General features: G+C 41.3%; 1 protein-coding gene across 2 annotated transcripts in view; it reads left to right on the forward strand.

Moving 5' to 3' along the window:
- The window catches only part of LOC141144583 (serine/threonine-protein kinase ULK4-like), a 1,176,078-nt gene that overhangs the window by 287,092 nt on the left and 874,987 nt on the right, over positions 1 to 13,999 (forward strand). For both annotated transcript variants that reach the window (XM_073630414.1, XM_073630413.1), the window contains exon 18: positions 7,647 to 7,754. In XM_073630414.1, the coding sequence (XP_073486515.1) occupies positions 7,647 to 7,754 (108 nt within the window). The remainder of the gene's footprint in view (positions 1 to 7,646; positions 7,755 to 13,999) is intronic.

Here is a 13,999-nt window from a genome sequence, read left to right on the forward strand (position 1 = left end):
TTCGAAAAGCCAGTGGTGAATGTGCCCCTGAAGTGGCAGTTCAGGGGTGCCGTATAGTCACGGTGTGAAAGCACTTGATTTTATGGCACCATGGTCACTTCACCACAACACACGTTTTTCGCACCTGCCTCTTGGGCCGGGCCTTTTGGCCAGGACCAGGGGATATTTTTATGCCTGGCCGGAGGGCCGGCCATTGTATAGCACAATGGCCACTTACACTCTCCCATCTCACTATCTTCCCCACTCTTTCTTTTACCCCTGTTTGTCACCTTTTTGTCTTTTTTTGGTTGTCTTTGTATACACGTTTTGTCACTGTGTGGCGAGTAGGGTGTGGGTCCTCGGGCCTACTCTGAAAGTCCTGGGAGGGGGTGGACATAGGCCTTTTGGCTTGTTTCGCTCTCTCCTTTGAGGGGTCTCTCTTCGGGAGAGCCCCACTGTACTTGGGTTGGTCTGCTTCGGCAGTCCTTCCAGTTGTGGGGGTCCGCCTGGTTTCGGCCGGATGGACCCTTTGTCTGAGTACCTCAGTCCCTGTCTGGAGCCTAACGCCCCGGGGGATCAGGGTAAGGTCCTTCCCTAGTGGAGGACTCTGTACACCCGTTGCACGTTTTTGTGTTTCACTCTCTATGTGTGGGCACTTTTTTTTGGCACCGGGTGGAAGTTTTTGAGGTGTGTTTTGCATGCCACTGGCTTTTCGATAGAGGGGTACATTGTACCCCTACTCATTCACCAAAAAGCACACACAGTTTTTGAGTGCTTCTTTTTTAAAAATGTCCACCAGTGTAGATTCATCGTCAGTCAGGATAAACGCCGGCCGCTGACCCCCCCCAAAAAAAAGGTCTGCACCCAATGAAGGCTCCTGCCAAATGACAGCTCCACCTCCTCCCGCAGCTAAATATACTAATGCTTAGTTTATTTAGCTGTAGGGGTTAGTGGAGCTGTCAGACGACAGGAGCCTTCACCGAGTGCAGACCTTTTTTTTCATGGCCGCAGCCGGCTTTTTCTCGCTAATGAGTCATCCATTAAGAATGCGGCGGCCAGCTTGCCGACCCACTGCTTTAAAAACAGCTTTTCACTGGTTAAGGAGGTTGGCAGCCACCTGCTCCTTAACAAAAACGCTACCTCTCCTAAACACTTTTGAAAACGCTCCTAAACACTGCAAAAATTAGGGTTTTTTTTTTTTGCAGTTTTTGAGCATCTTGTGTACATGATGAAGCCTTACTACCAAAAAAAGTTTGTTTACACTTGTGGCTGTAGGGTGGTAAAAATGTGAAGTTGATATGTGTTTTTACTGTTCCCCTTTAAGCTGCAAAGGCTACGGACAGGGGTCTACACATGAAGCAGCCACTATGCTTTGCACCGCGATGCAGCAAAAATCACCTACCCATTGTGAAATGTTTCTTGTCTGGCATTAATTTTTTACTGATCTTGAACAAGTATGCAGATCAGATGTTATGACTTCACTGGCTGGATGCTTGTTCCAGGTCAGTGGCTCAGAAAACACTGACTGGGAAGAAAAAAGAATCCAGGCTTAGACCAAAAACCATCAAAAGATCTAGGCTGCCTGCATGCACAAGGCACCATGGCTCAAAAATGGCCTTGTGTATAGTGTAAAGGAAATATGATACAGCAAAAGTTCTACATCAGTACAGAGGTGCAAAGTCTTATTCTTATTCAAAGATATTTTATTTGATTATTTTAAACTCGTCTTTTAGGGTTTTAATTTATCACCCTTTATCAAGGTGTAAATTTTTGGTGTAACATGCAAGCTGTGATATATCTTACACTGTAAACTAAAGCTGGCCATAGATGGGTTGTTTTTTATTCTGACAGTGGGCAGAACAAAAAAAAAGAACAGATTCTTTCCATTCATGCAAGTAATTTCTATAAGACAACCATGGCCAGCTTAAAGTGCTACTAAACACACACTGTTTAATTTACATTGTCCCTTCTCTTTCTATATATAGATGACGGCACTGTAACTATTTTATTAAAAAAAAAAATCTAAGTACCTTTTTTCCTAATCAATATACAGTACAGCTGCCACATGTCCCAACTCTTTCCCAGCCTCTGGCTGTGATTTGCCCACATGTAAGGTTCTATAGTGACATGGGCTGTTCAGATGTGATAGGGAGGAAATGCTCAGGGTAAATAAATTGAAAACTGAGCATGTGCAGAAAGCTGCCAACACTGCTCTGCAAAATCCCCAACTGCAATGGGGACATGGACAGAAGGGGGAGAAAGAAAGCAGCATGATCAACCAGTTGTTTTTTTTTTTTTGCAGAATACAGAAAACAAATCTCATAGTGACTGAATGAGTATGAACAGCATGTAATACAGCATCTATTGATAGTTTCTAATTAGTTGGCGTTTAATGAAACTTTAATAATTCACCTTGTCATTTAAAGCCATGAAGAAGGGGATATACTAAAACCTCAACAAGTATTGGCTAAGAATACAACACTCGAATAAAGCATCTTTTAAATACTACCGTTTGGCCATCTTTCCCTATATAAGAATTTGCACCTTCGCATGGCATGGGTAATAACAGATAATGTAAATGGAGTATAAGTCATAAATATACAGGAGCTGTGTGGGGTTTTTTTTCCCCCTCGTAAGGCGGGCATGGAATACGTGATTTGATATGAAACCTAAGCTGTGGATATTAGGATAAAGAATCACACATGCTATATATGTTAATGTGATCCGAATGATCCCCACTATTGGTGTCGCTCTCCAGCTCCTCTACATAGGAATTTTTTTGCCTCCCAGTGCTATCTCCTCCCGGACTATTCTAGGAGGAGATCGCAGGGGCGCGCAGGCTCAATTAGAGCCCTATTAGTTTGTTGTGTATTCAATTTTGTGTTTTTGGTGTGTTGGATGTGTGGGTTGTTTTTTTTTTGTGTGTTTTTTTTTTTTCTCTCGGTCTCTCTTCTTTCCCGTATCGGGCTTCGCTATGACCAGTGTGCGCTGCCTCTCCCTGAATGTCAATGGATTGAATATACCGGAGAAGCGCACAGTGGTCCTACGTGAACTCTGGCGCATGCAAGAGACACATTTCCAATCCGGGAAGACACCAAAATTTAAAGATGAAAGATATCCATATATTTTCCACAGTACAGCCCCAGACTCTAAGACAAGGGGGCGAGTATCTTGCTTTCTGGGACGGTTCCATGGTCCTATGCCGACCAGATGAGCGATCCGGAAGGACGCTACCTTTTTCTTAAAGGCGACTTAGCTGGCCGTCGAGTTACTTTGGCGTCCATCTATTTACCGAACCAGGCACAGTTGAGTTGTCTTAATGGAATTCTTAATAATCTACAGGTTTTTATGGAGGGTGGACTGATACTGGGTGAAGATTTGAATGTGGCCCTTGATCCTTTACTGGACGTTTCTAAATCCGCTACACATCTATCTTATCAATATCTTAGACTAATAAAAAAAGCTATACAATCTATGCGACTTGTAGATGTTTGGAGAGTCCAGCATCCAGCCGAACGTGACTACACTTTCTATTCGGCGCCACACAATAGTTACTCTAGAATCGATTATGTGTTAATATCTCAATCTTTACTACCAGCGGTGGTCAACTCGACCATCGGGACATTAACGGTATCAGATCATGCTCCGGTGTCTTTAGATCTTCAGCTGTCTAAACTGGCTAACAGACCATGGACTTGGAAACTTAATGAATCGCTACTACAAGAAGGCCAACTTCGGAACAAGCTTTCTAGCGAACTGATTAGAATCTTTAATGAAAATGACTCGGAGGAAATCTCCCCACTCATTCTATGGGAAACACATAAATGAGTTATGCGAGGTATATTGATTAAAAAGGCGACGGAAATAAGTAAAAAAAAAACAAAGAGTGTTTCAGGATCAATTAAAATTGGTAGCACAGTTAGAGACTAAACATAAAAAATCACTTTCACAAACCGTAGCAGTAGATCTGAGGATACAGCAGGAAAAACTCTCTTCTTTGAAGAAACAGGAGGCCAGCATACAGACAGCGAGAGCTAGAAATGTACACTACGAACAAGGGAACAAATCAGGCAAACTCCTGGCACATTCACTTAGGGAAAACTCACGTAGAAACTATGTCCCACATATAGACTCTGACGGAGGGAACCGTTTCTTCGAATCTAATAAAATCGCAGAGGTTTTTCGAAAATATTACCAGCCATTATATAACTTACAGACGAATACCCCGTCAGACCAAACGGCACAAAAGCAACAATTAATTCGAGAGTACCTTGCCTCCTCAGGTTTACCATCAATCTCCGCCGACGACTCGGAGGCACTAAATGCGCCGATATCAATTGACGAATATATGAACGCAATCAGTACGTTAAAGCCACATAAAGCTCCCGGCCCAGATGGGTATACAGTAGTCTATTACAAGGTATTTGCTCCCATTTTAGGTCCAAGATTTACAAAAGCATTTAATTCCCTCCTAGAAGATCGACCCTTACCGACTGACACTCTTAGGGCACATATTGCAGTCATTCCTAAGGAGGGCAAAGACCTCACCCAATGTAAGAACTATAGACCGATCTCATTATTAAATGAAAATTTTCACAAGGATATTAGCTACAAGATTACAACCTCTCCTTCAGACTATCATCCACCCTGATCAGGTAGGCTTTATGCCTACCAAAGAGGCTAAAGATAATAACACTAGGGCTTTAGATATTATTCATCTGGCTCATTCTCGTAAAATACCACTATGTCTGCTATCGTCTGACGCTGAGAAAGCCTATGACAGGGTGGATTGGACATTTCTGAAGGAGACGTTGACCCATATTGGAGTTGGGAAAGCATTTGGTAAATGGATAGAGGCTATATACTCTGTTCCATCTGCGGCTGTAAGAATTAATGAGGTAACCTCCTCATACTTTAACGTGAGCAACGGTACTAGACAGGGATGCCCTTTGTCCCCAATGATAGTCATATTAACCCTCGAACCCTTTCTGCGACATGTTCGACAAAATATCGATATACAGGGTTGCTCCATCGACAAAACTGAGCACAAAACTGCGACGTATGCAGGCGACGTATTGTTTTTAATCACCTCACCAGAAACCACGTTACCAAACCTTGTAAATGAGTTTGATCGCTATAGCTTAATCTCTAATTTTAAAATTAATACTCAAAAATCAAAGATATTAAACATTACGTTGCCAACAGCACGAGCACAGGCTCTTCAATCGTCGTTTTCCTTCCCCTGGGTAGCTTCATCTCTGACATATCTAGGAGTAAAATTGACTTCCTCAATAGACAAAGTCTTCCAAGCAAATTTTCCACCGTTAATACGGAAATTTTCATCTGATTTGGAAAGATGGAATAAAGGCCCCTATACATGGATGGGTAGGAATGCTATTCTTAAAATGAATATTCTTCCAAGGTTACTATACCTCCTTCAGACTCTGCCAATAGCTATCCCAGAGTCCTTTCTGAAATCAATACGTAGTATTTTTATTAAATTTATTTGGGCAAAAAAGCATCCGCGTCTATCTTTCAATTTACAGGCTATGCCAAAGGCTAGAGGAGGTATGGGTTTTCCTGACCCGATAAGATACTACAAAGCAGTACACCTTGCTAGGGTACTTGCTTGGTGCAGAGACGAGGGACACAAAACCTGGATAGCGATTGAACAATCATGTACGGAGATTCCTCTTTGATGTCTGCCATGGCTACAACTTAAAACTCTTGGAACTTTAAGACATCACCCCTTGATAGGGGCAACTTTAAAAGTAATCCAACAGAGCCACTTTTTCTCAAGATTTGAAGGGGAAATCACTCGGCTCCATCCTGTGTTGGGAAATCCACTATTTCCCTCTGGCTACACAGACAGCCGTTTAAAGCAAATTATGCGCCATGGCAGATTTGAATTAGGGGATTTTCTTGAAGCATCAAGGTTGAAGACAAGGTCGGAAATGCAATCGCTGTTCTGTCCGCCACTGGACGGATGCAACAGCTTACACATTTCCTAACCTCCCTTAACAGGGGGGAAAGATCAGACCGCTTAAATACACCATTAGAAAATGTATGCCTTTTGGAAGAGCCTTCTGCACGGAGGTATATAAAATATTAATAGATCCCCCTGAAGACTTTGTCCCAAGATTTCTTTCGAAATGGGAAAGAGATCTGGACATTACACTCTCCAAAGAGCAAAGGAGCTATATTTTACACTTTGCTCATTACTCCTCAACTGCCAGCAAATACCAAGAGTTATGCTACAAAATTCTTACAAGGTGGTATAAAGTTCCATCATTACTACAAAAAATGTATCCAGAGCGGACAAATAAATGCTGGCGATGTGGAGAATCAGAGGGTAATATGCTCCACATCTTTTGGTCATGTCGAAAGTTAGTAGACTTCTGGTCTAAAGTACGAGATACTGTAAGACAATTAACAGTGTATGACCCGGGGTCCGACCCAGCAAGATATCTTCTTCATCATTCGGATCTCTTAAAGTGTACATATCGGAATTCTCTGGTGGCCCATCTTTTGAATGCGGCAAAGGCCTGTATCCCGGCCGTTTGGAAGCAAGAATCACCCCCCTCGATCTCACTATGGTTAAAAAAAAGTAGCAGATATATACGCCATGGAAAAAGGCATTGCGATTACACAGGGTAAGGTGGAGAAATTTAATAAAAAATGGAATTCATGGTCTCTTCTGGTCTGCACCAGGGAGTACGGATATGCGCTCGGAGAGCAGGGTGGGTCATTATGAGGGGGGGGAGAGAGAGCGAGAGAACCTAAATAATGCCATAGGGAATTTTTTTTTTTTTTTCTGTGTTTGAAAAAATAAAATATAGAATTAAAAAAAAAAAAAAGAATTTGCACCTTTGGACAGAGGTAGACAACTCGCTGTTTGCTGTATCATTTGCGTTTCAGAAGATTTTGAGGCAGCTAATGTTTTTTTGGAGAAAGCCCACAATGACATACTATATATTACTCCCAGGACATGCTTTATTTAAAGGAGAAGTACAGGCAAAGATCGTTTGGCTATACTTCTGTGGATCACAGGAGTGCAGTTTATTCTGCACTCCTGTGACCCATTTTCAGCAAACAGCGGGCTGAAGCCCACTGTCGGCTGACATCACAGAGAGCCAGTCCAGGCTTGGGCAAGATCACAATAATGAAGTCGGGATCCAGCCAAGCCACGGCCACCTAGGTAAGTATAAATCAGAAAAAAAACAATACTTCTCGTTTATCATTCTTTTTTTCATCAGTGTTTGGATCCATATGCGTTTTTAAAATCTTTCCAATAAAGAGGGCTAAAAAATGTAACCAGCTATTTTTTTGGAACCTTATTTATAATGTTCTATTGAGATCCCTTTGTCATGTTTTCTTATACCACAAACTACAATATCACAAATCAAGTTAGCTATCTTCAATTAATTGCTGTACAACTGTGACAATCTGACATCCTTTTGTTTTTTTTTTAATAAAATTTTGTACAAGATTTACTTTGACCGCCTCTAATTACCTGTGTTTTATATGTTTTTTAATGTCATTTGTAAACATTCCAGTTATAATGTTTTATTCTTGACTTTATGAACAGTGTAATGTTGTTTTTCATGCAGATTAGTTTAATGATGCTATTTTCTGTTAATTTATGCAAACATTTAATATCTCTGCAGGCAATCACCTTACTGACTGAGCTGATTAGAGATAATTTCAGGAACAGCAAGTTAAAACAATGCCTCTTGCCTTCTCTTGGAGAGCTTCTGTATACCATTGCCGTTCAAGTGAGTTAAATCTTTTATTTGTGGTTATCACTATCACTTAGTAATTTTACATGATGAAGTAGGATGATATGCTACTTTATATGTATGTGTGTGTGTATGTGTGTATATATATATATATATATATATATATATATATATATATATATATATACCGATCAGCCATAATGTTTGACCACTGACTGTTTAAGTGAATAACATTGTTTATCTTATTACAATGGCATCTGAAAGTCAGTGGGATATATTAGGCAGCAGGTAAACATGTTCTCCCTGAATCTGATGTGTTGAAAGCACAGGAAAATGGGCGAAACAGTTTTTTGCAAATTGGGCTACATAGCTACAGACTGTTCAGGGTGCTCATGCAGATCCCTGTCCACAGCCAGGAGTGCCTATAATGGGCACATGGACATCAGAACTGGACCACTGAGCAATGGAAGGTGGCCTGGTCTGATGAATCCTGTTTTATTTTACATCATGTGGATAGCCAGGTGCATGTGCGTCGCTTACCTGGAGAATAGATGGCATCAGAGTTGGAAGAAGGTAAGCCAGCGGAGGCAGTGTGATGCTTTGGGCAATGTTCTGCTGGGAAACCTGCCATTCATGTGGATGATATTTGATACGTACTACCTACCTAAATATTGTTGGTGACCAAGTACTCCCCTTCATGGAAATGGCATTCCCTAATGGCAGTGGTCCTATTCAGAAGGATAATGCCCTGCCACACTGCAAAAATGGTTCCAAAACAGTTTGAAGGACACAACAATGAATTCAAGGTGTTGACTTGGCCTGCAGATCTCAATCCAATCAAACATCTGTGGGATGCGCTGGAAAAAGTTCAATCCATGGAGGCCCAACCTTGCAACTTATGCCCCATACACACAATCAGAAATTCCGTCAGAAAAAACATGGATGGTTTTTATGACGGAATTCCGCTCAAGCTTGCCTTGCATACACACAGTCACACAAAAGTTCTCTGAACTTTCGACCATCAAGAACGCGGTGACGTACAACACTACGACGAGAAAATGAAGTTCAATGCTTCCGAGCATGCGTGATTTTTTGCGCGTCTGAATTGCATACAGATGAACGCATTTTCGGATAGGAACTTTTTCCGACCGAAAAATAGAGAACCTGCTCTCAATCTTTTGCTGGCTGGAATTCTGCCAGCGAAAGTCCAATGGAGCTTACACACGGTCGGAATTTCTGACCAAAAGCTCACATCCGACTTTTGCTGGCAGAATTTCTGATCGTGTGTATGGGGCATTACACGTCTTAAAAGGATCTGCTTCTGTCGACTTCCTGACAAATACTACAGCATACCTTCGAAGGTCCAGTGGCATCCATGCCTTGACAGGTCAAGGCTGTTTTGTCAGCAAAAAGGAACCTAAATATTAGGTGGGAGGTCATAAAGTTTTGGCTGATTGGTGTGTAAGAATGTAAAGAATTGTTTCTCTACATAAAGATGGCCTAGGGTAATAGAAGATTGCCAAGAACCTAAAACTGAGCTGCAGCATGGTCGCCAAGACCATACAGCGGTTTAACAGGACAAGTTCCACTCAGAACAGGCCTCGCCATGGTCGACCAAAGAAGTTGAGTGCACGTGCTCAGCATCATATCCAGGGGTTGCCTTTGGGAAATAGACATATGAGTGCTGCCAGCAATCCTGCAGTGGTTAGAGGGGTGGGGGTCAGCCTGTCTGTGCTCAGACCATATGCCACACATTGCATCAAATTAGTCTACATGGCTGTCATCCCAGAAGGAAGCCTCTTCTAAAGAAAGACCACAAACAGTTTGCTGAAGACAAGCAGACTAAGGACATGGATTACTGGAACCATGTCCTGTGGTCTGATGAGACCAAGATAAACTTATTTGGTTCAGATTGTGTCAAGGGTGTGTGGTGGCAACCAGGTGAGGAGTACAAAGACAAGTGTGTCTTGCCTACAGTCAAGCATGGTGGTGGGAGTGTCGTGGTCTGGGGCTGCATGACTGCTGCTGGTACTGGAAGCTACAGTTCATTGAGGGAACCATGAATGCCAACATGTACTGTGACATACTAAAGCAGAGCATGATCCCCTCTCTTCGGAGACTGGGCCGCAGGACAGTATTTCAAAACGATAACAACCTGAAGCTAAGAGTAAAGGTGATGGACTGGCCAAGCATGTCTCCAGAACTAAACCCTATTGAGCATCTGTGGGACATCCTCTAACAGAAGGTGGAGGAGCGCAAGATCTCTAACATCCACCAGCTCTGTGATGTCGTCATGGAGGAATGGAAGAGGACTCCAGTGGTAACTTGTGAAGCTCTGGTGAACTCCATACCCAAGAGGGTTAAGGCAGTGCTGTTTAGACCTGAATGGCTGTGTGTTGAGTTATTTTGAGGGGGCAGTAAATTTACACTGTTATACAAGCTGTACACTCACTACTTTACATTGTAGCAAAGTGTCATTTCTTCAGTGTTGTCACATGAAAAGATATAAAAAAAATTTACAACAATGTGAGGGGTGTACTCACTTTTGTGAGATACTGTGTATGTAATATAAATATATATATAAACCCTGTGGTCAGTGAAGACTTTTTTTTTTTTATATCAATAGTTTTTATTAAATTTTCATCAAAAATACAAAAGAGAGACAAAATTATAGACAAAATTTTGAGAAGAAATAAAAAGGAACAGTACATTTCAACATCGGAAATTACAAATATCACCATTGTATTCGCTAATTGCGTTTGTTATTTGGCATTATATAGATTATAATCTTTTGTATCATAAGGATACTGAGGACACCTGGAGTTCCCACAGTACCCAGTATTCTCGTATCTGCCATTGGCATGTATAATCCCCGTAATGAGAAAAATATAATTCAGAAGAAGAGGAGTCCACCCCCTTCTACACCCCTGCTGGGTACTCACTGTGCCGTGAAGGAGGTGGCTCCGCCAGTTTGGAAAAAAAGTTAGTGAACAGTATACATTGTATGTGGGTCGCTATAGTATGGGATCATATGTGATGTGAATGATATGAACAAACAAGGTGAAAATAACACAAAAATAAAATTAAATACTGTAGGATAATAAATGGAGCCATCCAGCCTGGCATAACCCGACCCAGAACTCATCTAATGATTGAGTATGTATCAGTAACAGTCCTTAAGTTTCCCTTGAATTGTACCAGTCAGTCCACGGTTTCCACTGGGAGTAAGATATCTGAAAATTACCCTGGGATGATGCAAACATTTTTTCGTACGTGATATGTGTGTTAGTGGTTGTAATTATTTCAGTAGTTTTAGGGATTACCTGAGCTTTCCAGTGTCTGGTAATCATTAATCTGGTGCTTAACAGAACGTGGGATACTATCTTCCTATAAACTCTAGGGATCAAGTCTATGTCTAAAGATAGAATAGCTAGGCCAGGGTTAGGTTGAATCTGTTGATTTGTTATTTGTGCTATTATGTCGAATACCTTTTCCCATAGTGTGCGTATTTCTGGGCAATCCCAAAATATATGGTATAGAGTACCTATATTATTGCAGTTTCTCCAACACATTGGAGAGGTATTATGATCAAACTTAGATATCTTATGTGGTGTTAAATACCAACGCATTAGTATTTTTTGTGTTAGTTCCCATAAATTAATACACTTAGAGGAGGAGTATGTAATCTGAAGTGTTTTTTGCCACTGTGCTGGGGAGAAACATTGTTTTAATTCTCGTTCCCAAGCTTCGATATAAGAGTGTTTAACAAATGTCAGCTTATCGTTTAAGGCATTATAGAAGAGTGATATTCCTTTAATAGAGGTGGATTGTTTCGTGAGGAATAATTTTATTCTCCAAGGGAGTTGGATGGAAAGAGGAGGGGTATTTTTAATAAAATGACATATCTGCATGTATCTATAGTACTCAGACTGTTCTAAGTTGTATTCAATTTGTAGTGTTTTGAATGTTTTTATCGTGGGGCCTATTCTAAGATCTTCAATGTGTGTTATGCCTTGGTCTACCCAGTGATTTATGCGAAGGTCTGGTATAACGCTAGACAGGCTGGTGATAGGGATCTGTAACGGGGATACCAGGGAGTTAGATGAGTGATTTTTTACAAGTGTATTCCAGGCTTGAAGTGAGGCCTTCATGGAGGGGGCTAACGGTTGGTTGTGAGATACTTTAGTGGGCTGTATCATTAAATAGTTATAAAGATTTTTATCAGGAATTTGGTTCTCTTCTAGTTCTTGCCATCTGGGGTTCGGCGATTCAGGAAACCATGATCTTAATTGTGCAAGAATGGATGCGAGGTAGTAATCTTTGATCACAATATTACCCACTCCCCCCACTTTCCTAGACATCACTGAGTTTTTAAAAGCCCATCTAGCTTTTTTTCCTTTCCATAAGAACCTATTAAGCAAAGATTGTAGTTTGGAAAAATACCAATTGGGAACCAGGATGGGGAGTGATCTGAATAGGTATATTAATTGAGGAAGGATTACCATTTTGAAGGCCGCTAGGCGTCCTGACCATAACAGTTCCGATTTGGATAGATTTTGTAGTTTAGTCGGTAGTGAGCTGAGAAAGGGGATATAGTTGGTCCTAAAAAGGTTATCCGTAGAAGCAGTTAAGGTGATTCCCAGATAGTTTATCCCCTCTTTGCACCATGTATATGGAAACCGTGAGCTGAGCGTATTTTTCAGTTGAGGATCTATACCAATACCTAATATATAAGATTTATTTTCATTTACTTTATAGTAAGATATCTTGGTGAACATTTGCAATGTATCGTGAACCGAAGCCAGGGAAATAGTCGGGTTCGTAAGCATCAAAATGATGTCATCAGCGAATAGGCTAATGACATGTTCCGATTTGTGTGTTATGAAACCTGTTATGGACTGGTGTTTCCTAATAAATGTTGCCAAGGGTTCTAAGATTAGATTAAAGATTAGCGGGGAGAGAGGACAACCCTGACGGGTACCATTGGATATGTTGAACGGCTTAGAGAGTACTCCCGAGGCATATACTTGCGCTGAGGGATTCGAGTATAACGCCATTATTGCCGATAAAATAGAACCCGAGAATCCAAACCTCCCCAAGGCCGTTTCTAGGTACCCCCAGTGCACTCTATCAAAAGCCTTCTCTGCGTCCAGTGCTAGAAGCAGAGAAGGCCTTCGCTGGGTCTCAGCCGTGTGGATAATATTTATCAGCCTTCTAGTAGCATCAGAGGTCTGACGGCCTCTTGTGAACCCAGTCTGGTCTGAATGAATTAAGTGGGGTAAAATATCTATTAGGCGGTTAGCTATGATTTTGGCGTAAATTTTTAAGTCAGCATTCAATAGCGATATAGGTCGAAAATTTGCTGGGGTGTCTGGGTTTTTCCCTGGCTTCGGCAAAGTCACTATTAAAGCCCTCAGCATTTCGGGAGGGAAGGAAGAGGAGGCAGCAGCGGCATTGAAAATCCTGCCCAGGTGAGGAGATAGAATAGTTTTAAAGGTTTGATAATAATCTCCTGTGAAGCCATCTGGGCCTGGGGATTTATTAGCGGGGAGTGATTCGATCGTTTTATGTATTTCTTCAATAGTAAATGGTGTACTTAGCTGTTGTTTTTCCTGATGGGACAAAGTTGGCAATGTGATTTGATCTAAAAAATCATTTATTATTTTAGTGGTTGGTTGAAATGTGGTTGCATCCTCTTTAAGATTGTAGAGGGAGCCGTAATAATTGCTGAAGGCATCTGCTATGTCTTGTGGGTGTAGCATTTTGGATTTGTTCATGGGGTGTAATATGTATGGTATTTTGGTTCTACTTCTGTGTCCCTTAAGTTGATGTGCTAACAATTTGCCTGCCCTATTTCCGTGTGCATAGTAATTCATTTTAAGTCGTTTTGTTTTTTTCTCAAAGTCCTCTAGTAAGAGGAGTCTGAGATCGTTTCTCAACTGGTGAAGTCTCTTAGAGACCAAGGGGGAAGATTGTTGTTTATTTTTGGTTTCTAAGCAAAAGATCTCATCTGTGATATTTTGCAGCTTCTTTTGCCGCTGCCTCCTCGCCCGGGCCCCCAATTGGATGAAAATCCCCCTAATGAATGCCTTGTGGGCATTCCACAGAGTGAAATGGTTCTGAACAGAAGGTTCGTTGATAGTAAAAAATTCTAGTAAATGCTCTTCAATAATTTTTTTTGACTCTGGTTGTTGCAAGAGGAAAGAATTGACTCTCCAGATCGGAGTAGTAGTGATTACAGAGGTATCTTTTAAAGATAAAGTAATGGATGCATGGTCCGA

Source organism: Aquarana catesbeiana, linkage group LG05, assembly GCF_042186555.1.
Source record: "Aquarana catesbeiana isolate 2022-GZ linkage group LG05, ASM4218655v1, whole genome shotgun sequence".
Classification (NCBI taxonomy): Eukaryota; Metazoa; Chordata; class Amphibia; order Anura; family Ranidae; genus Aquarana; species Aquarana catesbeiana.